Raw genomic sequence first — 26,783 nt, 5'->3', positions numbered from 1 at the left:
TTACATATAAAAACTCCAAATTGGCTGCCCCAAGCTCAGATTTTGAATGCAGTACAAACCTCATTTGCCCTCCTCATTTGAACCTTTTGAAGGTTAGTGTGTCAGAGAATTTCCTGACCCACTTTCTGAGACAAGAAGACAAAATAAGACTTCTATCATTTTAAAATTATAAAATTGCCTCTTCTTTCTATACAAGGCTAAAAAAAAGAGTGAGTAAACATCCATATTTAAGCCTGAGAAAACATAAAAAAAAACACACTTATAAAACTACAAAAATAATATAGCTTCCATTCTTAAAGAGAATGAAAATCCTTAAGATTTGTGTTACCCTTTCATTCCAGCCTTTGGCTTAATCCTTTTTATGGAATAAACTGACTCCATTAATCGAAATACAACATTTGTAGCGAGACTCAAATATCCAGTATAGCATTCCTGTATAGTTTTCATCCTCTGAGGTTAACAATGTCTTTTCCTGACTTGGGACAGTGTGTCTGTCTGTTAAAAACCAACAAATGCTTTTGAGATTCATCGACAATGCCCTCACGGAGAGGTCTTTGGAGCTGCCACAAAGCTTGGAATGGCCCAGATTAATGTGTGTTGGAGAGCCATAAGCATAAGGTGCCACATCTGTACACCAGGTCATCAGTTCTATGGCCAAAGCCCAACGGAGACCTAGACCAGTCCGGCTTCCCGACACATTCGATAGAACTGCCCCCTCTGTGAGATGAGGTTGGCTGGAGAGTCCATCTCAGAAATGTGGCCTCTGTCCATGACGATAACTCTGCGAAGCAGCAAGAAAGAAAGTATATTGTTTATATGCAACATATAGGTGTGTAATAAAGCTGTGCAGTACAAGCAAATATTGCAAAGCACATCTGTATTCGGATTGGTACAAAACAGTCTCCATGTCATCTCACATGTCATCATTTCCTTTGCTGTATCTGGATATAGCATAACACTCTACTAGCATATAACTTGCCTGCATCACATAGAGACTCTGACCTCAAACACTTTTGCATAGTCCAACAAATAATCTAGCTGTTTCTCATTCAGATCCACAGGCAGCAAGAGTCAGATCCATTTTTAAAGCAGTTTTTACAAACAGATCTTTCCTCTGTATGTTAATTAGCATCTACAAATGACAGAATATAAGTTAACAATTCATTGATTAAGTTAGTGCAGTTAAATAATGCAAAAACAATGCATGTCACTAGTGACCATGTTACACCTGGATTTGACTCTTTGACTCCACAAACTGCATAGATACCACTGGTTTAGGCAAAAGTTAATATTAACAAGTTTGTTTGTAGGGCTACAAGAAACAATATATTTCTTTAGAACCATTCCCACAATTTACTGTCTTTGAAATGGTAAATAAAAACTGTTTTTTTTTTCTTCTAATAACAAATGCCCTTTACATGTTAGTGTCCAGAGTCCAAAACAAGTCCTCTCTTTTCACAGACTTTTGGACTGTGACAAGAAATGGATAAAAGCAGCAATATTCCAGAAGCTGGGATCATCTAATGCGGGATCTTTACCTAGCCTCAGTCACTTAATGAATTCTTAAAACTGTCACCGTTATTTTTTTGTCAAATCACTAAATAGACAATGAACATTAATATACCTGGTGTAGTCCATGATTGTGTTAAGGCGGTGAGCAATGGTCAGCACAGTGCAGTCCTCAAACTGTGTGCGGATTGTTGACTGGATGAGTGTGTCGGTCTCCAGATCCACAGCAGCTGTTGCCTCATCCAAAACCAGGATTTTGGTTTTCCGCAACAAGGCTCTGGCTAAGCATACGAGTTGACGCTGACCCAGACTACGTATACAAAGGAAGAGAAGGGAAGATTAGAATATCATACTAAACGTGGTGCTGGAGTAGACGCTACTGTACGCTACTGCGTGTCATATTGGTGAGCTTGTGTGTACCTGAGGTTTTCTCCTCCCTCTGTGCATTCATGGTTAAGTTTGTCAGGCAGATTAGATATAAAGTTTTTGAGGTGAGCAAGTTCCAGTGAACTCCACACCTCCTCGTCTGTGTAGGTATCAAAAGGGTCAAGGTTCATCCGGAGGGAGCCTGAGAACAGCACAGGATCCTGTGAGAGAGGACAGAGATTTTATTCATCACCGAAATGTCTAAATTAGTAATATAATCACTAATAATTTTTTTAATGGCTGATTTTACACTCGATCCAGATCATTACTGCTGCAAGCAGTTAATGTGATGAAAGCCAGATCTCAATAAGAGTTATTGTACCTGAGGAATGATAGTAATGCGTGATCTGAGGTCATGGAGTCCAATGTCAGCAATGTCGACTCCATCGATAAAGATCTTTCCCTTTGCTGCCTCTAAGATCCTAAAGATTCCCAGGGCAAGTGAGGATTTTCCTGCTCCAGTTCTACCCACAATTCCGACCTGAAAAAAATTATGTTTTAGAAATTATGTTTTAGACAATTATGCAGTTTAAATCAAGGCGATGAACACTTTTAATATCACACAAAATTAATTACCTTCTCTCGCTCATGAATATGCAAAGTAATTCCTTTCAGAGCCAACTCAAGGCCTTTACGGTACTGCAGTCCGTAGTCCTGGAACTCTATAGTACCGTTCTGGGGCCAGGCCTGGGGTAGTGAGCTGCTCTCTATACTCCAACTGGCCTGCATGAGCCAATAAGGAAGGATAAGTAGAGAAACAAAAGCCATCCTCTAGAACAGTTTATTGTCCTAAGCAGTGATTGGTGTACGTGTGTGTGCAGTGGGAATAATGACCTCTTTAGGAGTGTCAGCGTACTCGTTCACTCTCTCAACGGAAACAATGTTGTTTTCCACATCAGTCCAAGATCGCACAATCCAGCTTAGGATTCCAGTCACCTGCAATATTTAGTGAAAAGACTTTTACTTCTCCCGAAATGCGATGCATTTCCGGATAGAAATAAAAACAATGCAATTTTCACTTTTTCTAGTTTAACTCCCAAATGCCTCATTCTGTAGCTGTGTGATCGAAGAATATGACTGTGTTTCTGGTGGTAATAAGGTGGCTACTTGGATAACAGTATAACAACGTGACTGTGGGTAGACTGTATTACCTGGAGGGAATGTGACACAGCCAGACCAACAATGCCTGGGCTCAAGGTGCTTTTCCCCATCACAGACAGAATGGCAGCAGCTAAGACCACACCATTACCAACAAACTCCAGATTGACCGCCAGCCACCTGTAGATATCAGTGTTATCATTAATATCATTAATAACATTGTTATCTCATAAATCAACCACAATTCTTAATGTTATAAACCTTAATCAAGCCTCATCAACTGCTAAGTGAGCAAATGGAATATGAATAAAGCTAAGGCACTTTATAATGATTGCATATCCTCTCACCGGGTGGCCACAAATCGAGGGAAGTAGGAGGTCTGATTGAAGTCAACCCTCTCATTAGCCTGCAGAATGAACCTGGACTGCTCTCCGAAGGCTCGGATGACGCTGGCGCCTTGCACCGTCTCATTGAAATGGGTATAGATGGGCGAGCGGCTCACGGCTTCCAGCCTGCGCAGCTGACAGGATGTGGCAACGTAGAAGCTCTGTTGGCCACAGTGGAAAAGTAAAACACCATCTTTAATGAATGAAACAAGTGGGAACGCTCAGGGGCTTTCCCATAACTCAGAGTGAATGCATTCAAAGTCCATGTCAGCAGGTGGGAAACAAAATTCAAGTGGATGGCAAAATCAGCAGGTTTGGTTTTGGAGCCCAGAACTTTCCAATAACATACAGTAATGGAACCCAGCTCTTGCTAAGCAACATTCAACAGCATCATCTCAAATAAGAAACTAAAGATCAGAGTGGAGAGTTTATATTTTGGGGAGAAAATATACCTGGACAAAGGCATAGAGGAAAGACAGAGGCAGGATGATCACGGCTGCAAAGGGTGTCGCCATCAACACGATGATGCAGACCTCCATGAGCTTGAAGACGTAGCTTAGCATCATCTTCAAGCCCTCAGGGACCATACAGTCAATAGCGTCAATCTCCTTAGCAAAGCGGTTCAGGAGGTTGCCACTTGGCGTGGACTCAAAAAAAGACATCGGAGAGTGCAGCACGTTGTTCAGGAGGTCCATGTGCAAGTGGCGAGAGGCGATGATCCCGCAGATAGAGATGGCAACAGTCGTACCAAAGATAGCAACACCTGAAGGGAAGGGAGAATGAGTGTTTGTTATGTCCAAACTAAGTTAAATTGTTTGAATCATTTGAAGCATCATTTGAATTAAACCCGCTAACTCACCCTGCACAAACCCAAGGGCCCCAAAGACAGTCAGTTTCAGGTCTGTATCAATTTGGGTGCCGTTAACAACAGGATCATCAGCCCACTTGCTGAGCCAGTAGTTGTAAGCCAACGAAGCGCCCTGCTGGAAGGCGTACAGGAAGACGATGGGAATGATGATGGCCAAACCGATTGTCTTGAAGTACTTCTTGTACATATCCAACCTCACCTGTTACAAACAGATAAAGCAGCAGGAATAAGAGAACTATCTTCACATCCATTCCCTCCCATTTATCCAAGTCCAGATCAGAGATAATAAAACAATTTTATTCATAATTATTAAACCAGCAATAACTATTTTTGCCGACACAACCAGAACAATGTGTCTGCCATGACCATGTGTTTAACTTTACTGCTGTGTATCTGTTTGCCGTTTGGTGCTGGGCAGGTCATGTAAAATTGCTTTTCATTGAAGATGGCTTCTTGTTTTAGCCAAAAATAACATAAGGGGAGTGACTGTCTACCAAAACATTAGACTTGCACAATCTAAAATAACAACAATGATTTGAAATATACTGGCAAGCTAAGCAGAGTTGAGGGAAACTGCAGAGCATGGTAGGGAGTGGCACTGACACCTAATTTTAGGCCTTTTTCAGACTTACTCTTCCAGTGCGTGCCTTGTCAACTTCAGTGAGCTTTCCCAAGTCCTCTGGTACTTGTTCCTGGTCTGTTTCAGAAACAGGCTCCATATTCTGCAGGTTAGTATTAGTGGTGTCACCCCTAAGGAGAGGTCAGAGGTCAGTTTCATAAAAAAGTATGGTTTATATTCCAAATATGAGAATGAGGAGTGATGCATTTGTCAATGTACCCAATGAGCTGCTCCTGTGAGAGATCTCTGGAGAATGGCATGAAGTCGACCATACTGAGGCGAGCATTAGACCTCCTGGAACCGGCTACATGAAAAATGTGCATAGTGTTGAGTTATTACTGGGAATTTAAGAGATTGTCTTAATGTAAAACCACCAAAACTAATGTCTGAAATGTCTCTTCACCTCGTTGCATGGCACTCTCTTTTCTCTCTGTGCTTGCAAAGGTGTGGATGAAGTCTGCAAATGCGCCGTGGTGGCTGAGGAGCTCCTGGTAAGAGCCGCTCTCTGTGATTTCTCCATCTACGAGGACGAGGATGAGGTCGGCCTGCGGCAGGAAGCTCATCCCATGGGTCACCAGGATGCGGGTCTGTATAGCAAGCCACACAAGTCAGAAAAATGACATGTAAGCACAATCCAACGCTAAATTGAGGCTTTCTTGAAAACAAAGGTGTCAGCAAAGTGGTTGTTTCCATATTATGATAACAATAGCACAGAACTTGTAACTGGCGCAATTGTCTTTGTGGTTGCGTTGAACTGGATAAACTGCACTTTGCAGACGTTATATGGCATTACCTTGTCTCTAAGGACTCCTTTTGGTCCAATGACTTTGTCGAAGATGTGTTGACCCACATGTGCATCAACGGCAGACAGCGGATCGTCCAGCAAGTATACATCAGCCTTTCTGTAGACAGCTCTGGCCAAACTGACCCTCTGCTTCTGCCCGCCTGAGAGGTTAAGTCCCTGCATGGAGAAAAAACGTTTAAAATATCGGAGACTGAACATATGCATGAAGCAGCATTTTTTTTAAACAAAGTATTCAATACCTTCTCTCCAATCTCTGTAGCATCTCCAGCAGGTAGGATGTCCAGGTCAGGGAGCAGGGCACAGGCCTCGAGCACACGGTGGTACCATGTTTTCAGCTTTTCCCGGCCAAATATGATGTTGTCTTGGACTGTGGCATTCTGAATCCAGGCTTGCTGGGGAACATACGCCACAGAACCCTGTGAAGAGACAGTCAAAAGCGAGAATATCAATATTTATTACAAGTTGCCCACAAACTATGAATAGACCTTGTTATGGAACGCGAGCTTAGTACCTTGACAGTAACTTGGCCACTTCTTTTCTCCGTTTCCCCAAGCATAGCGGACAACAACGAGGACTTTCCACTGCCTACATGTCCTACCACAGCAACAAGGGAGCCTCGAGGTACACTGACACTGATCCTGTCAACAAAGAAGTGAATTTTCCTGTAAGCCTCAAATCTTTTATTCTGTTGTTGATTTCTTTTTTCAATCTTCTTTTTCCTAAACATATAAACACATACTTAAGACATACCGTTTAAGACATGGAGGACCCTCTGCAGACCAACTGAAAGTGCCGTTTTCTATGACCACATCTTCTCCGTCTAAACAATAAAGAAAAGATTGACTTAAATGAACAAAACCTGCAGCGAGCACTGGAAAACAGATGTATTCTTTCATTCTTAGTGATAAACAAACTTTCAGAACAAAGCTTCTCCTTGAAGTCACTCGGCAGGGTGCAGCCGGGGCGTAATTACAAGTGAATTTTCTTAATCATACAAATTACAGAGCTGCTGCTTTTTCACAAGCTGTCTTAGGAAGCGTTGACAGTTTACAGACAGAGGAGTGCAGTATATTTTTTTATTTCTTTCTGAATCATATGTCTGAATTCATGCTGTGATTTACGTTCAACCGCTGAAGGGAACATCCTATAATTACCCTGTCTACCAGTCAGCCTGGGGACCCAGGAAGTGACAGTGCACATGATCCATACAAGGTTGTGGTAGTCCACAGTTATAAACAACTACATCTTGTGGGATGCTTATATTGATTATGACAGCCTGTGATTTCAGGCATTATGGGGAACCGAACTGTGGATATTTGTGAAACTGAAAAGTATAGAAGTGTATTCGTTCAGTGTAATAGTGTATATATGGGTGGGGTTCTTACCAGAGCTCAGTGGTGCCTTTGAGACATTCTCCATTTTCAGTTCTTCTGAGCACAGGTACTTCCCCAGACGTTTCAGTGAGACTACAGCCTGAAACAGTCAGAAATGAAATGGTCGATATGTGCTGTTAAACTGTGGACTGTGAAATTAATCTCCTCAATCATGGATGGAGAAGAAATGCAACCTACCTGCAGGGTTGTGCTTATTGCAAATGGAAGCTGACTGAGTGGAGTCTTCAGGATATTGATTAGCGCCATGGAGACAAAGACCTTCTGTGCATCCAGGACGTTCTTGTCATCAAGCATCACATAGACTCCAAACATGGAGAAAGCAATCTTGGGGGGGAAAAAGGCACTAAATGTTACTTTTATGGGCAGAACCCTGCATGCTCTTTAGGCACAGACAGTTTTAAGAACAAGGATTGCACAGGTCTAAATTGTCAATATACTTTAACCCGCGTCGAGACGAAAATCAGCAGCAACGCTTTAAATGTCCGATACTACTTTCTGACTTCCCCGCCCTGTCTGTGGCACGTAACCTAAGTCTAGCCGAGTCTTATTGTTCTGTAGACTTGGATCTTTAAAATAAGGCCACTTATGTATAATTTTATTTTTCGCGTCTCCAGCAAGGCGTTTGATAGAATAAGATGAAATTCTCTTCAGACATCTCCAGAGGATAAATCTTAATGATTTGATGATCTAACACAACCTTATTGAGATGTGACATTTAACACTTGTAATTATTGTATTGTCTCAGCTTACTTTGTGTTTCTGGCATGGTAAGATGGTATAATGGTTATACCTGGTGGTTGCCAACACGTTAGCATGACTGAGAAAATACTAGTTACTAGTAGAATGATGCTATTTTAAGGTATGGTGCAAGAGTCGTGAATGAATGGGGACCTGTGGAGCTGTGGCCTAAATGTAATTTCATGAGGTACGCTTTATTCTTCTTGTATTTTTTCGATAGAAGAGGCTGAGACAATAGATACTACTGGCTTTGACTGATACCTTTCTGTAAAGATGACGAAATCCACAGCACCACTAAGTTCTTCACGGCATCTGTTATTTAGATTTTAAGCACTAAATGAGCTGCAGCAGAGACATTGTAGCATTAGCCCCCTGAGAGCAATCACCTTCAGTCACAGCTGACTGCTTCTTATACACGCATATACATTTCTGGATGATCTGATATCGTCGTGTTGGTGTTGTTCCCAGATCATCATGAAAATGTTGTTCCAGGTTCAACATTGCAAGTGACCAATCACATTATTGTGACGTTATTCTTGTGCGCACCAACCCATTCGTGCATTTATGAACTTCCAATGTTGCAAGGACAATATCAATTCTGCTTAGCGTTTATTAAAGGGTTAGGTTTAGGTCCGTTGATCGGCGGACAAAGGCAGTTTCTCGAAGCTTAAGTACAGTTTTTTGTTTTATGCTGGTTTTTCCCGAAGTCGCAAAAGTATGACATCACAACATTCTGATTGGTCACTTGCAATGTTGATCCTGTAACAACCTTTAGTATGATGATCTGGGAACAACACCAACATGAGGATATCAGATCGTGCTACATTTCTCAACTGTTTAAGCTACACTCCTAGCCTATAGTTAGCATTTGGTGCTATCATGGGACGGTCATGAAGTGAATTCTTAACAAATCAATCAAATCTAATATATTGCTACTGTACTTGAGAAACTACAAGATTTTTTTTGTCTACATGTCTATTTATTCAAGACCGCCTCACTATCAAGACTGCAGACTAGATAGCTCTTTAGCACATTGGGCTTATTCAGACTTTAGACGTGCAGGACTGCTTGTTAGTATCGTGGAGTTAGCCTCTGTATTGGAATGTCTATCAAATGATTGTTCTCACCAAGAAAGAAGAGGAGTTAAAGGATGCGATGGAGATGGAGTAGAGAATTTGAGACTTCTTCAGAGCCTTGAGCTCCTTTTCTCTGTAGCCCAAAACCTGCTCCAGGAAGGCCTTCTCCCAGGCATAAAACTTCAAGATTTTTATCCCATTCAAGATCTCATTCATCAGTCTGATACGGCCATCCATGAACTTCATTTGAATCTCCTGTTGACCAGACAGAGGGGTTTTTACTCAGTATTGTTTGAAAAAGACCGCATGGAAAGCTGGAACTGAGGCACAGTGGATAGACAATTAGCAGACCACAGGATTCATGCATTTGTGAACATGGGTTTGACTCCCCTTATTACAGCTGTAGTAGTTTTCTCGAACATCACAGAACTTGTTTAATTCAGTAAGAATTTATTGCTTGTTACATTTTTGTGAATTTTATAACAAGGAAACAACAAAGAGCCAGGAATGCGGTCACTGCATTCAAGACTAAGTTCGATTAAACTGGCATACAAATTTACAGAAGCCTCTGTTGTCTTTCCAAAGAAATGAAAAATTATGCCTTTCTACTGCCCACCCTTTCCTGTCATTGTTTTTCAAGCATGTTATATGGACCAGACATCAAAAGGACAAGGGAGAATGCACCATCCAGGCCAAACACCCACACAGCTCTTCAGTCACTATCTAAACCAGCTGTGGTATCCCTGACCTGACGTGCCAGATGTCTGGGCTACTGGAACGAAAGTGTGAAGAATTCCTGTAACAGCTTTTACCTGCAGCTTGCTTCTTTTCTTTGCAATGAATCCATTGAGTGGAAAAATGAGAATGACAGTGGCAATTCCTGCCAGAGCTGACGGGCCAAGTTGCTGAGAAAAGGAGAAAGGATATGATTGTTTCAAGGTTTGTTTTTTTTTCTCTTACTCTGTTGGGCCTCATTTGTGCATGAATTGGATGCTTTGTAAAAACACTGCATTTCAACATACCTGCCAGAGGAAGAAGAGACAAAGCGCAATCTCAATCGGAGCCAGCCACACAGCATTAAAGTACACCACAAAGTCCATGAGCTTCTGAGTGTCTGCTGAAACCAGATTCACAATCTCGCCCACAGTGCAAGTCCTTCTGGCAGAGCTGTTTATCACCAAAGACTGGATTGCCAACAAAAGAGACAGCGTTGTTTACAGTGTAATTTAATATCCTCGTAAAGATTTCACACAATCATTCATCTTAGGTAAAACTGCTAATCACATACTCCAATCTGGAAGAAGATAAGGTTTTTGTTTGTGCCACTTGTGTCTGTCTCGGTTGGTGGCTTCATGTCCGTAGATATAGAGTGACTCACCTTCCTGTAAACCAAGCCCATGACAGCTGTCTTCACCCTCATTCCCACTGTGAAGCAAGTATACATGTACTGATGGTTGAAGAGGGACTGAAGGCAAGAGAGGAGGAACATTAGCGTGGCGTAGAAATAGCCCTTCCACAGTGGTGCATCTTCATCTCTCATGAAATCCAGCAGAAGACTATGGAGGAGGACAAAGAGATACTTAATCGCAATGTTTCAGATGGTTGCACATGTTCAATTTTGTCTTCCATCTCTGTATTAAGGATCTGTTTCTATATCTTTCCTGGAAAGTTGTGAATGATGCAAAGCAAAACAGGCACAGACAGGTTTTTACTCTTTTTACAGATTCAATCTGGTATTATCTGACTCTTTTCGTGTGCTTTTGCCAATGTCCTTGAGCGCTGCTGTGGCTGCTGGCTGACTGGCCGTCACAAAGTAGCCTAGGTTGCACAACAGAGCTCAGCTTGTGGCCAGGCTGCCCTCACACTTGGCCAGCGGCTCCCTTATTGTGGTCCAACTGCATTTCTGCCATTTAGAGCCTCCTCTCTCTCTCTTCATGTCCTCCTTACTGGAGCAAAGAGGGCTGTGGTCTCGTCTACTTTTCTTGCTCACAGTTCTATGACCGTAATTAACACTTCCACTGCTTCTGTGCTTTGCATCAACAACAACATTCCAGTCTGACTGGTGGGATGGTGAGGCGGGTGGCGGGTCGGCCATGACCTGTTTTCACTGCTGCCAGCTTCTGTTGTTGTTTGGCAGTTGTCATAAATCACCAAATCCCTTAACGCTATTTATCTGTCTATCTCTATATTTAAAGAGATATTTTAGACGGTCGTATTTTTGTCTGCTGTTTCTTGAATTTTCCCAGCAGTAAAACAATAAAACTTTATTTTACCCTAGCCTGGTCTGCAGTGCATCCAGGTAATTTCAGTCGGAGCTGAGGTTTGGAAAGGTCTGGCTGGAGCTTTCCTTAATACAGTACACTCAATGCCATTTGGTTTGTGGGACACTGAGCAGTGAAAAAGCTATATTTGGGAACTCAACAACAGTATCTCATTCCAAATATAACGGCACAGTTTCTTGCACTAAGTAAACCTCTTTCTATCAGACTAGACTACTTCATTTCTATCTTTATGCTAAATCGTCACAACATTTGTGGATTATATAAATGAGAGAACTGCTATCTAAGGGATTTTCAGCAATGGAAAAAAATACTCATGGGCTTCATGGTACTGGCTGAGGTACACTTAATATTTGCACATATTGGCAACTCACACTACATCTACTTAAAGCCACATGTCTTTCATAAAAGCAGAATTTGAGGTTCTGGTGCACTCTTACCTTAGCACCTGAGGGATGGCGAACATGAATGCATCATGGAATATGATACACAGAGTACCAGTCAGGAAGTACGGGCCGAATTTGCGTGCCAGTGTTCTGAGGAGGAAGAAGCCAGAGCTTTGCTCCTTTTGCAACTTCCTGAGGAGCTGAGCCTGCTCTGGCAGTCGGCTTCCCAGCGCCACACCTGATGCTAAGGCTTTCTCCTGCCTAAAAAAGCAAAGACATGGTCACAGTTACAGACATCTATGTTAGAGGTGCACCAACATGCTGCTGTCTTTCAAGTCTCCAATGTAAAACTCTAAAAAAAGCACTTGTTTTTCGTGCCATCGCTGAATTTGTTGGCAGCTTAGAAAAGCATTATTTGCTGAAATAATTATTAGACTTAACAACTGCTTTCAAAGCACTGGATTGTGTTAACAAGCCTTGGAAATGGCACAGAGTCTCTAGTCTTGACATTATGGTATTGTATTGTCCTCAAATGACTCTCTTTGGGCCTATTTTTACCCTAAATGCCTGTGGTGATGAGACATCCCAAGTTTTAATTTACCACAGTTACAGCTCTGCTCTGCTCGGGTCATTAATTCGACCAGCCCCATGTTGAAGTTTGACCACATTGCAATAAAATGGAACTGATTTTTGGCTATGACAATAAGGAGAGGAGTACAGGGGATCACAGGCCTATGTCAAAATAGCAAGACACGTGCATTTCCTGCACATGTCGTGTCCTGTCTTTTGTGCTGCAGATTCATGCACCAACTGCTGCCTGATACATATCAAACATTAAACAGCTGAAGATGTGGTTCTTTAAAGGAGTATGCTGACATTTTACATGCTTCTGATGTGGAGAACTATGTAAAAGCAGATGCTTTCTAAAATCTAGCAAATAAAGGTGATGATCCCAATAAAGACGTGGTTACCTAAGGTTAGGATTTAAATAAGAGTTTTCAACAGAAAGTCAGACTTGCAGTTTGAGGACTTGAAAGATGACTGTTTATCAGGTTGACACATAAATAATGCTATTGGTTCCAGTACTGTAACAGATTTTGTTATAGATTTTGCATCCACTAGTACACGAGAGTCCACTAGGGTACGAATGATGTAAGTTTCATCAGCAGCAGCTGTATGTGAGGCTCAGCACGGCTGTTATTGTACCCTCCAATTTGCGGTGACCCCACAGACTTGTCCACCAACTGCACATGCTTCCCCCGAGCAGACTCCAAGTGGACTAGAAAGTAGTATAATGAGAACAATTATGTGTTTGTGGTGTCTGCAGATGTTTGTAGACGTGTCTTAAAGGAGCGTAATCCCAGCCATACTAGAGAGGTATACAGATGCATATGCAAAGTGCATTGCAGTACTACTGTAAATACCCAAAGTACCAAATAAAATTGAACAAATTTAAATAATTCTCACTTTTGAAGTTTGGCACATTCAGCTGTCCAGTCCTGTTCCAGATCTGAGATGATCTTTTGTGATCTGTCTTCCTCCCTTAGCGTCCACAGATCCCCTGCTTCCAGTGGGTTGCGATATCCTTTTACGACAAGTCTGAGGAAGAAACACGGGAAATGATTCAAACAGAATAAACATATTATTGTAAACAAGCACAAACTGTTGTTGCAGTGAGTCAACCCGATGCCTAAAAATGAAAGGGTTTTAAAGAACCATCTTACCCAGTGAACCACCAGAAGAGGATCTTTGACAGGAAAGAGGCATCTTTCACAGGACAGGGATTCTGCAACAGATTAAAGACCAGACTCACTGTTGTTTTCGCAGTAAATCTCTCACCACTTGAGGGTTTTTGAGAAATACACATCCTGACAGAGTCCGTCGGTTGATGGTTGAATGGTGCACTTGTGCGGGCTGTGTTCAAGAATGCTAATGTGCGCAAACAACACTGCACACTCAGGTGGTCCAGTCTGAGGAGCAAAGGCCACGAACTCCCACAGAACAGCACAAATAGTGCTCAGTGTTAGCGCAGGGTGAATATGACGTTTTGAGGTCTGCTGCAGACGGAGTGGAAATGTGTCATCACAAACTATAACAAGTGGATAAACACGCAGAAAAACAGAGAGTTTGTCCCGTCACGCAAACTTTATGGCATCTCCTCCACCCTGCCACCCCCTCACTGGGGTGTTTGCTCTCATCATTACCAGTGCTCTTACTCTCTGTCTCCCCTCTTCCTCTCTTCCTGTGAGTAACTCTAACCAGAGCGTGCGGCAGAGCAACGGAGGAGGTGGAGGAAAATGGGTGTGTCCACCACGCCAGACTGTGGCTTCTGCACCCTCAACCTCCTTGCTACTTGCCAGCATTTTCTTAGGGGACTTTTCCAGCTATTTCAATTGTTTACCACTGCGGAAATATTACATCATATGTCTGTTTGATAAGTTAGAGGCTCATTTTCATTCACCTGTGAGTTACCCCTAATCAGCATATTATTCTGAGCTCAACAACGTTTTACCAAGCTCATGTTTGATGGGGTAGTGAGATCTGTATTAAGTAATTGCTTTTCTGTTGTGCGGTCACAGACTCTTAGCAGTGGTCTCGATGTTATCTCACAAAGTGAGTGAGCAGTACTGAAGGTATGCAGACACACAGGCACACACACACACAGTCATTCACACTCCTCTCACAGGAAGCCAAAGTGGACATGTGAGAGTGAAAGGAAGGAGGATGTGAATCACATCATTTCCTCCAAAAGTAAAAAGTGTCTTCACAACAAAAGCGGAAAACCACAGGACAGCCACTCCGGCATTTTTCGTTCCTAGGTAATCATAGAGGATGTTCTTGACGGAAGCGGTTTACATTCTCCTCTGCCTACCTTTTCTGAGATGATTTTTCCCTCTGGAGGCTGGTCAGCAAAACAGCACAGGAATAGCTGGGCCAACTGGATTGTGAAGTAGGAGAAGAAGGCGAGGTATCGTACAATATCAGAAGCAATGCCCTGTGGAATAAATAAATAGGAAAAGCAATGAAAAGGCAGCTGATAATGTCAGAATGCTGCAGTTAAAGTTCTTTGAGTTTACTGGTTTCAAGCAAGTTTTGCAATTTAGACATTTATTTTAAACTAGGGACACAATTAATTGGCTTTGCGGACGAGCTCGTGCCACAAAAAAAAAATAACACCGCTCCAACATGACGAGGGTTTTCATTTGGATCAAAATGTATTTTGGTTGTTTCATCTCTTTCAACATTACTTAACAAATCACACAACATCCTGGCTGTGGTACAATGGATCATTTGTCACCACTGTGGTTTTGTGTGCAGTTTCACAACAGCACAAAATTCATTATATAGCTTTTATATAGCTTTTCCTTTGAGCGCAAGCCGTATAGCGGAGGATGGTTTCTGCACCGGGATCACAGACACAATAAAGAGTATTTTGGACCTTTAAGCCAAATCAGGGTGAAAACCCAGAGTCTTTAATGGTGTGCTTTTTATAAATGAAACAACAGTTAAATTTGTCTCGCAGTCACGCTAAGAGCCCGTATCTGTAAACAGGGAAATTGTGGTTTCACAAACCAGCACCCTTACTTTCAATCAAGGGAGCAGCTGCAATATTAACCACTCAGAGACTTTTGTGAATTGTAGGACTCGCATGTTATTCTTGACATATAGAAACTTTGGGCTCTGGCACAGGCTCTGTTTACAACTGGGTCAGAGCCACTGCCACAGGCTGTGTGCTGTGTATGTGCAGCAGTATGGCTATGCATAAGAGTTGGAGCCATGGTAAACAGTAAAATGATTTTCTCTGAAAAGTGTGGTGCCGTGCCCAGAAAGGCGATATGAAGAAGCCAAACGGATCCGGCCACACTGTGAAAAACAGGGTCAGGATGGTCGGAGAGCGGGTGGGAAAAATGTAGGTCATGCAGCTAAGAATGACCAAGGGTCCGCAAACATGAACTCCGTCAACTTGAGCTGTCAACGCTGCAATTTGAAATGTACACATTCTTCGTAAACATTTAGAATACATCTCAGCGCTATATACAGTCCACACTGAATAAAACTGCTGAGCTGTGCAGCCTCCGCTTCTTTTATAGCTCATCACAGCAAAAGAAAACGTCTTACTGTTTGTATTTTGTCATGCAACAGTACTGATGTGATGACCGCTATAGTAAAACCCTCAGAAAACAAATGCTGGCCAGGATAACTGGGAACAAAATGGCATTTTTAATTAATGAACCGACTTAAAATTACAGACATTGAAATATACCAGTCAAAAAAACACTAAAAATATTTTGTTTGCAATTTTGAAACTGTTAAACAGATCTATAATGTCACTATTCATTGCCTAAATCTTTCCTTTCTTTGGTTTTACTTCTGAGATCTAGTCCAATTTTTATTTACCGATGGGATCCTGGAAATTCCTCACTACTTCTGTGCAACTGCATGAGTATTAAATTCATATTTGTACATTCTAGGAAAGAGCACATTCAGTTTCCTTCCCAAGTTGGTTGAGAGGAGTGATATCTCTTGCGGCTGTATGCTTGATACCTAGCTTCACTATTTAGCATAAAAACAAAATCTGTCTCAGTAGCTGACACATTACATTTAATTTTTGTAATCAGTTTACTGTCTTTGTGGTAGACTAAGCCAATTACTCTACCAGGAATTATAACTTCCTTTGTTTTATGAGTTTTAGGGGAGTTGCCTGCAAATCTGAAACTTTAAATGCCAGTCTTGACGTATAATACCTTCTAGCTGGCAGCAACAACAGTTTTTGGAGGAGAGGATGTGGTAAAAAGCCTAAAGTGATTAACCAAATTTAATATGTAGATATGGTTCATCATAAACTAGAAATATGGTATGGAGGATATAGAATGAATTTATGAGTGGTTTCATGTGTGCACCGTTCACGTGTCCACATGTGTGAAATGAAAACATCTGCGTGTAAATCATATATGGCTTTACATTATGTGTGAATGCATAGATTTCCATCTGGCTGTGTTTACAGCAGTGTAGGCCCGTAAACACAGCGCTGACGTTCCTCTGGTCTGACCCTGGGCTGCCATGTCTCACCAGCATTTATCCCAGGCCCATCATTACTCTCCCCCAAACAGTATGGGAATGTCACACTGAGAAACGATAAAACAGAAATATGGATTTGTGTGTGTTTTTATGGAAATGCAAATGCGACTGCCCCACGGCTGCGTGAGCAAAAATACAAACCTACCCCCATACAACAATGATTGCTGTGTTTGACAGGAGACACAGGAAGAAAAGGAAACCCTAAACACACACAGGCTTGACCAGAATTGGCAGTGTCATCCTCCAACACATTGTGTTAACTTTGGGCTACCTTGGTTAAAATTGGGGGATAGAATAGAAATTCTTTTCTGACACAGGGTACAGCTCAAGCTGTGCTGCTGGAGTCTCGCGTCTAGACTATGGGTAGGAGCACAGCTGATTAGATACCTCTTCACGGTGTTTAGACACGGCAGGTTCACAAAGTTCAGACTGGGCACGCTAACAAATTCACTTTGGCATGAGCCTATTTTTGATTTCAGTCTTTTTGGATGCAAGATGATATCGTTTATGTTAAAGGGTACATTTATTTTTATATTAATTAACAGGCTAACCACATACCTCATCCATGGCTAGCTGGATCTTTGCTCTTAGAGGCACCAGAGCACAAACAACTGCCAAGACCCAGAACAGGAAGAGGAATATAGAGGAACGACAGCCTCTTATTCTTTCCAACTGGATGATGCACATGGCCAGGATCTAGAAAGAGAGACAGAAAGACTTTAATTTAACAGTTAACATGTGTGGTTCTTGCAACACAGGACAGGAAACAACTCTGTCCCTGAGAGCACGAGAGAGAAGAGAGCCAAACTCCAGTCTGTGATGCCACGTTGATACTGCCTGAAATGACTTCACGGACAAAAGGACCAGGAGGAATCAGCTTTTGTAGAGCACAACAATGTTTTTCAGTCTCTGGGAAACTCAGATTTCATAGTCTGTGTACAGTCATGTCAACTGCTTTCTAATTGGCATTGTGTCTATAGATTGCATTATAAATTTAAAAACAGAGATCTTCCAAAAGGCTTTCTTTTGACTCTAAATGCCTCTGGATTTATGTCTATATGAAGACTTCAGTTTATTTGAATATTCGGATATTCTGCAGAAATCCAAAGAAAGTGATATTTATGCTCATCGTTTCTCACCTAACCAACAATGAGCCAAACTAGTTAACAGCTAACAGCTTAGAAATCAGTACAATAACTTCACAATCCACTAACAAATGCAGTGCAAACTTCATATAGCAACAAAACAAATTGCAAAAAATGCTGACAAACGTTGAAGTTAACTACGGTTAACATTTTACACGACATTTAATTCATGGAAAAACCTTCACTTGATGCAGGGGAATAAAACTGCCAACAAGCTGTTTTTCCTGGTTAATATTAACAAATGCTATCTTGCTTACTAAAACAAATGCATGACCCGAGGATGCTGACAGACGATCTTTTAATGGCTGCATGTGTCACCGGATGCCACTCGTGGAACCACAGAACCTTTTTCTCTTCTATTAGCTGCAACTGTCAGTGCGAGTGTTTTCCACAGAGCACAGATTTCATGTGATCTAATGTAATGTGGTCAATGGTTTTAAAAAAGCAGCCCTGATTCTGGGAATTCCCTGGCTGCAGACACGAATATGACTTGGCTTTTTTCTCTTTATAAAAATGACACATGTACGCCGCATGCCACACTGTCCTATATACTTTCCTGTTTTCTCCAAAAAACAAACAAACAAACAAGGGAAAAAAAGACTAATTTGGTTTAGACATGCTGGCTATCTGTCTGTGCTCAGAGGAGGCACGCATCGGCTTGTGAACCTCTGTAATTGGCCCCTCACCGAGTGGTTGGCCAAGTGAGACGTCACTTCACCGTGCCAGCTCATCACCAAGTGGGGAGAAAGCGGATTTAGGTTTCATAATGAGCACTCACATTGGTTACCCCGGGACGAGCCGCAGTGCTGTCCTGTTATAAACTGCTGGTCTGTCAGTTATGTAACTTTTTTTTTTTTGCATCAACAACCTGAAGCACTTTGTGTAAATCCAGTGAATATCTTTGTGCTAATATAAACAACATTCTTGCTGCAGTGATGATGAAACTTTGATTTGATTTGATTTCATTTGTTCATTCATTTTCCCCAACACATTTGATGCTCACCAGCCCATCAGGGAGAGAGAATATAAATAGTGTTACAGTCACACATATGGGGAATTTAGAGTCTCTGGTCTACCTGACTTGAATGTGTTTGGGAAGTTGGAGGGAAAGCCATAGATACAGTAAAGAGGGGATGTGAACAACATGCCAACTCAAAACACACAAATGTCAAAGAATCTTGTGTGCTTTAGGACCGAAGCTATTCTAATTAGCAATACTTTAGTTAACTGAATAGCTTCTTTAATAGTTTTCAATGGAATTTTATTCTGCGTTAAATGCATATTTGTTTTCTGCACATAAAATCAGCAACACTGGCCTGATTTATTCATTCACTGCTTTATATACATAGCATAGCAGTGCTGTTAGCAAAAGATTTTGAGCCTATTAATGCTTGTGGTTGCACGCACCTGAGCAGTGCCAGTCCAGCCCTCTCTTAACTCAATTTTGTGGTCTTAGCCAACTAAACACTTTAGAGATTTAAGATTATCGTCAAATGAAATTTAAGAAAAATAGGACATTTTTATGCCACAGTTAATCTTCCAGTTACATAACAATAGATTAAAGTGTCAGTGAATGGTAAAAATGGATTTGTGGGACAGCCCAACATGATATAAAGATTGAACAAATTGAACAAAAGTCAATAACTTCAACTGTTATTTAATACACTTTTAGAAGTATTTTCCTCTGCTGCATATGGGAACAATATTCATAACTATGTTAAACTAGATATTGCTTGTGATCATAAAGATAAAATAGTTAGCTAAAAGATGCTAAAATGCTACAGTTTAGCGATAATTAGTTGATTAACACTGGGGATGAATCAATATAAATGAATGTATTTCATAGGTTAATTAGACCTATTAGTCAGTTCATCTAATTGACTGCTGGAGGAGTTAAGTAGGACTACTTAACACCATATTTATTAGGCACACTCTATGTTAGTGTGCTGTACCAAGCCCATGGGAAAAACCTTCTTTTTTAAAATTCTTTTGCTCCTAAACACATAAGATCACATCAGCCCCAGTCCAAACCTTAACATCAAACTGGCCTTAGGTCAGCGTACGAGAGGAAGGTCGCTCTTATTCCTAGCTTTCCGCTCTGTCTTGCCACCATATTGCTGCAAACCATAAGCCCATCTGTTTGTAGGAGTCAGTGGGTGGAACTAACTTCATCACTAGGCCTGAATCAAACTCCGACCTTATAATTACATGGGAAGTGTGCAGTGCTGGGGATGGAATAGGAGCTTTACGTCATGGCATTACTGATTATAGCCGGTGTCATGTGCGCACTTTACATCCGTACTGACCACGATTCATTCGTGGGCTGACTGACTTGGGCGAAAGCGTTCCCATACACTAACTTGAGTTGAAGGGCAACAAAACAAACTGGTCAGAGCAACAAGAGCACAGTGTTCCTTTCCCGCACCCAGGGACTGGTTGGTGGTATGTGGCTAGAATCAACATCTAGAAAATTATATCCTTTAATAAAGATAAGTCTGGCACATAGATTAAAAGATTGGAGACATGTTCTTAATGTGATTTAGGAGTTTGTTGTCTGCCCCCCCACCCTCTTCCCCGGTGTGAGAAATTAGATATTCCAAATAAGGGACCTTTTTTGAGATGTATCCTTTTGATACAAGAGACGTCTCTGTGTATTTTTAACACAAACACGTGCTGGTATTTACTCAAGAGTCTGAAAAGACCACAGGTGGGTAAAGCTGTCTGACTTGGAGAGTGAGACTGAGCAGAACCTGTATGAGGCTACAGAGAGAGAGAGCTTTGTACATAAACTGTGTGGGTCGTATACAACAACTTTATAAGCTCACAGAACCCTTCCCATCTGGGCTCTGCACCCTTGCATAGCATTGTACTTTCTATCACTCTTGCTCAGGATAAACAGCATTTTAAACTTGCCATGCCACCCATGCTGAGCTGTACTCCTCTTCTCCTTTGCCTTCTCATCCAAGTTAAGTATCATTTAAGATGTACTGAAAATGAGTGGGATCGATGTTCTCAGAAACATTCAGGGACTTTTCTATCAACAAAGGCTAACACATTTCTCTGATTGCACGCTGGGCCTTATTTTCTATAAATAACCTTCTACCGCTAGACACCGCTGTGATCTGGGTCGTGGAGGCCAGTATGGTTTGCTTCGAGATGTTTTGAGGGAAGATACAAACAACATTTGTAAAGATTAAAGATCTCTTCCAGACTACGTACATCTGCATATGTCTTGCACTGATTCAGATCTAAACATTTGAGTCAAAGCTTTTTGTTTTGGGTTTTTTGGGATTTTGGGTTTGGTTTATACCCAACCGAGGATTCTTGTTGCTACGGTATCCGGAGGGCTATTTTGTCTTTTATCTTTTCTTCTTCTTTGCTAAGGCGTTGCAGTTGAACCCATTGAACTTAAATACAGTTGTGGTCAGAAGAATTGTGCTCAGAGAAGCATCTGGCATCTAAACTTCCAATCCAACAGCACACCTGTAGGCTATATAAAGACCGAATCTTCCTGTGTAATTAGGGTTAACACAGACTACAATTGTGTGTCATCACCTTTGTATTTGCTGGATTTGTGTGTTTTTGTTTTAAAGACAGACCACAAAGTTGGAAGACAGTCATATGGACTTAATTGGGATTGAAGCCATGCCATTGTCAATGTTCTTTGCCACTAAGCAGCTCATTTGAATTCTAATACATAATTGACCAATCATCATGATGATGTGTCAGATACAAACAGTACATACCTTGGAAACAGTATACACTAGATCATCACCTATAAGAAATATGATGGTTTATGCAGTGTTTTTTCATTATGTAGTGTATACTGTTTCCAAGGTATATACTCTGACACATTATATTCAGTCATATTCTTGCAGATTTTATATCCATAATGTAAAAAACAACGCATGTAGACTCACAGAAGCAAGAAAATTAAAGAGGAAGGGTCCAAACTGGGAAAGGGGAAGTCAGAGGGGATGAACTTCCTCTGGTGTCTCATGAGCTCAGCTGAGAGGAAATCACAGATGGAAACATGAAGCAATTCCCATTTTTTTCAGTGTCAGTTGTAGATATTTTGTAAAAGAGGGATCCAGGCTACAAAATATCTGATTCATTATATTTGGTTTATTTGGCCACTGCCAAAGTACCTAACAGTCACACTTTCATTGCATTGGAACTTTGCACGTACATATGCAGTTACATTGACTCCACATGAAACAGTAAGTGATGTCATTATATAAGTGCTTTGCAGACCGATGAGTGATTGTCAAATACAAGCAGGTTACTGTGATATTTGCATTGCCTGCTACACCATAAATCTAGCTATAGTTCTGCATCTTTGCGCCTCAGTGTTTGACTAGCATACTGTATATTTGCACAGTGACATGTGAGCCAGCAGGACACAAGTTGAAATATTTCCCAAACATCTCTGTTAGCTAAAGCTACTCTGAATGAAGAACAAATGTCAGATCTACAAATCAACGGTGCATCTATATATAGAAATTATGGACAGCTGATGCACAATTAGATGATTGCTTTGCAGTAATATTAAAGTTGTTGTCTGTGTTTAATAACTGTGTTTAAAAACTTGCATTGTAGCTCTTGCTTTTTTATTCTTAAAGGATTTGTTTTCAACACTGTGCCTTAATGTTATCACTCCCATTCTGACGACATGTAGTTTCCCCCCTTAGTACAAACACTAAGAACACAGTGCAGTGCTTTGGCTAAATAAGGAATTGATAAACACACCTTGCTCCTATCCTTGATGTTCCAAATGTCATTCAAGTTCTAAAGTGTGCGTAACCTTTTCCAGGTCAATAAAACATTAAATTAAAACAACTGGAGTTTGATTTGGATAGATGTGTACATGTGTGAGAAAAAAGAGCCACAGTATTTACCACAGTCATGCTGCGAATAATAGGGCTGAGCAGAAAGACCATGTGGTGTTGGATATCCTGGCTCCTCTCCAACAGGATGTAGAAGAACTCCACAAAGCCAAATGAAGCCAGCAGGAAACCCAACACCTGAACAGAGCAGAGAGTAAGAGGAGAATGAGTCGAGAAGCTAAGAACAAAAATAAACAAAACAAAAAAACCCAACACAAACCTAGCAAATGTTTCGACTTTTTTTCTTAAAAAACGTAAACAATAAACTGAAGACTGGCCAGCATTTAAAATGATGTCTCACCATCTTGGCAGAGCAGAGACAGGACATTTGAATGTGTCCGCGGTCATGGCAGTAGAGATGAAGACAGTAGAAAGGGGCCAGCAACCACAGATAGATACAGGGGACCCACACCAGCACTGTGTTCTGGAAACACTGGGTTAGGTCTGGGTTGGCTGTGTACCATGTACGGTTCCAGTCCTGCAGCAGAGAGAAAACAAGAAGTTCAAAAGTTCAGATCGAAAGAATATGCTTAAAAGCCAGAAACCGAGGTCAAACGGTGCGATTATATTCATCATCTGACAGACTAAGCAGGCGGGACCAAGTGGCAAAAATCCCAACTTGGTGCAGGTCCTACGTTTCATCCATCAATGCAGTGAGAGCGAAACCACAGCAGGTCAACAGAAAACGTATCTGTGCTCAGTCCTGAGAGAGTGCGAGCTGGAAAAGGCCTCCTTTCCCAAAAAAGCTGAGTCAGTATTTGAATGTTTTATTTTTTTTCCCCCTCACCACATCTCTGGCTTCTTTCCCAATTTGAGTAGGACAATATAACTGTCAACAAATCAAACGATGAGGTCAAGAACTACAGTAATAATGAAGCCCATAAACTATAAAAGTTTGTGCAGACGAGGTGTGTTGAGCAAATGCTGCCAAAATGTTGAGATTACGTAACAGTAGCACAACCAAGATAGTCTGTCTATCGTTAAAAAAAGATACTTGGGGCTAAATGGCTTGTTGTTGTCAAGCTTCCCTTGTTTATCACCTCGCTGCCCTAATGAGGGGCAGGGTGTCTGGCTGTGCTAACAACACTGCCCCGAGGAGTCACCACAGGAAGTGGTTTTAAAGCTTCTAGCATGGCACATATGTCTGGCTCGGCTGGTAGAAGTCCAACTGGGATAAAGTAAAGTGGCCAAAATTGGTGGCAGCTGCCAAATTATTATGTAACAACCGTCTGTCCACACACAGGCTTTTGAGTGAAGCCCGGCAGGTGAGACATTGGACAGACTGACGCTGTCGTTTCTGGTAACATGCCTGGGCAGCTGTGATTAATTCAAGTTTACCATCAGTCAATACTGTTTACTGCCACATGGGTCTGAATCATGATCTGACTGTCAGGCTCTTCAGTTTCTCTTTCAGTTGCTAGCAATTATAATGATACACTTCTTTGGCTGCCTCGCCTTAAAAGTCTGATTCTCACGTACAGCTTCACTACATATCTGGTTAAGGTTATGCAACGAGTGCATGATTTTGCACCTATGGTATAACAGCGGCTTCTGTGAGGTTTGGCATATCAAAATCCATTTAAGTGAAAAACTGCTTGAGAAGGAGCGAGTGGGTGGCTACTTTCACAGACCTGTCTGAGTTCTGTGGTCAGTGGCAGGTAGATGAGCAGCGCACTTTTATGATGACATCCAACCCGTCAAAGCCTCTCTGCGCTCTTTCTTGTGCTTTTTGCTTGTTTCTGACCCTTGGCTGAAATGGTGTCCGGTAGATGCCAATAGTGTCTATTTTTACCTGACAAAGTGATTTGAGAGTGGAGAACAGAGACACTCACTGTCCTCTGAATCTGCTCATTGTTGCTTTTTACATCCCCTTTATTTCAGAAACCAATTCAGCGTGTTGCAATCCCCTTGAGTTTTGAGGAACTGTTAGAGGATTACCTATTGTGAGTATGTGACGTGTATAAACTATAGAGACTGTAATTTAAGGGAGCGTTGATCACTCCCCTGTCTGTCTCACTTTGGCCTGTTGTTCAAATTATAGATTAGGTTGATCTAAAAAGAAAGACGCTAAACACAATCCTAGCTCCTAAATTGGCCCCTTTCAAATTTGTCCTAAAACCTTTCAGGTCAGGTGTTGCTGGAACACATGGCTGAGCTGGACGTTACAATTTCGGTTTTAGATCCATATAAATCTGCATTGCTGCCCCAAGGCTGTGACCAGTGAGTCAGCAATGATGTCATTTCCAAAACATGTAAAAAGGTCCGTGTAGTTAATAGCAATAGATATTTGTGGCCAGCAGAAGACAGAAACATCTGTTAAAACATCCCGTAAGAACAGCACATCTGTGTTTTGAGGTTTCATGGCAGCGAGGGCTGCGCAAAATACAGTAACACGCTTTCACTTTCCCAACAGTGTTTGATGGCAGTTGTTTTGAGGTTTTGCAGGAGCAGAAACAGAGAACGAGAAGTAACGAGAACCAGAAACCGAGTGAAAGAGGAAGGACGAGGGTTGAAAAAGTCAAGTTGGGAATGAGTGCATTTAATAATCCTGGCATTCCAGTTGGATTACAGCCGTTCCTTTTATTTTAGAGCCGGGATTTAGAGTGTGGAGTCTTGCAAACATGCAAGACTAAAAACCTTTTCCAGTTAGAGCAGCAGACTCACTGTGGTGCATTTCATCCAATCAGCATCTCGTTGTTATGAATTATGCCGCAGGATGACAATAAACATACAACTGTGGTATTCATCAAAGGTAAAGGCTGGCGTTCAGAGAAGCTTTAGATTAGAATTAGTAATACTGGCTGCGAATACTGAGAAGGTAAATGTATGTGGGTTTTCTCCCTAAACACACAAAATTAGTATTACTCATTTGATTTATTTATTAGTGCCAGTAATCCTTCTAATCCCAATGAACAACAGGTATCCAAGGACAAAATGCTAATCTGGCTAATGCTAATGGCACTGATCATTTAAATAATTAGATTAAAAAAAGTTTAGGAGAGTTTCACCAAGAATTATACCAGTGTGTTTATACACCAACACTTCTCTAAACAAATGCTAATACTCATAATATTATCTGCCAAAATAACAAAAATATTTCATATTTAGCAATTCATAGACAACAACGAGCTGAAATTAACAGACATCTTTGCAGGAATAAGCAGGGATTAAAAAGACATACCTCACTGTTTAAAAGTGACCTTGGCTGAAAAAGCCACACACTCAGTAATACGATGTGATTCCAGGGTCAGTGAACACATCATAAACTCACCCACAGAGGGTCCAGGCCACTGAGTCTGCAAAAGGCATCCATCCACTCGTTGGCTCCTTCCTCCCTGTTGCTCCACTTGTTGGGCTCGATCAGCACTGCTCCTCACAATGGGTAGCACAGACTCTCTGCAACAGCACCGGTGGGTGTATGTATGTGTGACGGGGGGGGAGAGACACTGAGCCCTAAAAGACTAATGGTTGTGTTTCTTGGGTTTAGCCGGTCCTCGCTTGTCTGTCTGTGTGGTACGCTGTGTTTATTAGTGTGTGTGTCTGTTTGAGTGTGTGACCTTTCCTGCTCTTTAATAAAAACTTCTCTCAATGAAACCCTGTTTCTGTCTGCCTCGCTGTTTGAACTGGTGCTGCCCTGAGATTCTGTGTCTTTCTGAGTCTCACTCAGTCTGCCTGCTGTTTATGAGTGTGTCTCCTTGTTGGGTGGGTGGAAATATTTCTCTCTCTCTCTCTCTCTCTCTTGCTCTCTCACACTCTCCCTCTTTCTCTCCCTCATTTACTCACACCCCTATTTTCTCTCCCACATCTTCTGGATTTTGATCAAAACACCACAGCTACTCCCCTCAGTGGGATGACAGCTCCACACCCAGACACACTCCTCCCAGCTTCACTCAGTGCCCCTCACCTCCTGCCTTGCTCCCTCTTTTCCCCTCTTTCCCCACATCCCAAACAGCCAGTTGTCTGACCACAAAGTGTCTGTTTGTGCATAGACATACCTTGTAAACTGAGACTAGCCACACTCAGATAAATACCATGCTTATAAGATCTCCACTTAGCACAAATCCAAGATATTAGCAGTGAAGATTTTCT

At 41.6% G+C, this 26,783-nt stretch overlaps 1 protein-coding gene across 1 annotated transcript; it reads right to left on the bottom strand.

The window, feature by feature from the left end:
- On the bottom strand, positions 1-26,319 carry abcc6a (ATP binding cassette subfamily C member 6a). Its single transcript, XM_087842051.1, has 31 exons — positions 25,966-26,319; positions 22,996-23,172; positions 22,707-22,832; positions 17,222-17,359; positions 14,457-14,579; positions 13,309-13,370; positions 13,052-13,183; positions 11,639-11,845; positions 10,298-10,475; positions 9,942-10,103; positions 9,732-9,824; positions 8,971-9,174; positions 7,283-7,429; positions 7,097-7,184; positions 6,462-6,531; positions 6,223-6,349; positions 5,951-6,127; positions 5,700-5,867; positions 5,310-5,493; positions 5,126-5,210; positions 4,920-5,037; positions 4,279-4,486; positions 3,872-4,182; positions 3,381-3,580; positions 3,087-3,213; positions 2,770-2,871; positions 2,512-2,658; positions 2,258-2,416; positions 1,930-2,096; positions 1,625-1,819; positions 1-781 (listed from the first exon to the last, which is right to left on the bottom strand). Exons 1-31 carry the CDS (start codon positions 26,005-26,007, stop codon positions 673-675), a joined length of 4,533 nt encoding a protein of 1,510 aa, XP_087698177.1. The 5' UTR covers positions 26,008-26,319; the 3' UTR covers positions 1-672.
- Positions 26,320-26,783: the final 464 nt, after the last annotated feature.

This window comes from Neolamprologus brichardi, chromosome 6 (assembly GCF_056152115.1).
Source record: "Neolamprologus brichardi isolate AB-2024 chromosome 6, ASM5615211v1, whole genome shotgun sequence".
NCBI lineage: Eukaryota > Metazoa > Chordata > Actinopteri > Cichliformes > Cichlidae > Neolamprologus > Neolamprologus brichardi.
The sequence above is the reverse complement of the archived record's forward strand: the minus strand, read 5'-3'. Positions and strand labels throughout refer to the sequence as shown.

Excerpts from the sequence above, each read along its gene's own strand:
- abcc6a (XM_087842051.1), bottom strand. The coding sequence starts at position 26,007 with ATGGATGCCTTTTGCAGACTCAGTGGCCTGGACCCTCTGTGG. Across the intron at positions 23,173-25,965 it reads GTGGCCTGGACCCTCTGTGG|GACTGGAACCGTACATGGTA; the intron begins GTGAGTTTATGA and ends TCTCTGCTGCAG. Across the intron at positions 9,825-9,941 it reads GTCTCTTCTTCCTCTGGCAG|CAACTTGGCCCGTCAGCTCT; the intron begins GTATGTTGAAAT and ends TCCTTTTCTCAG.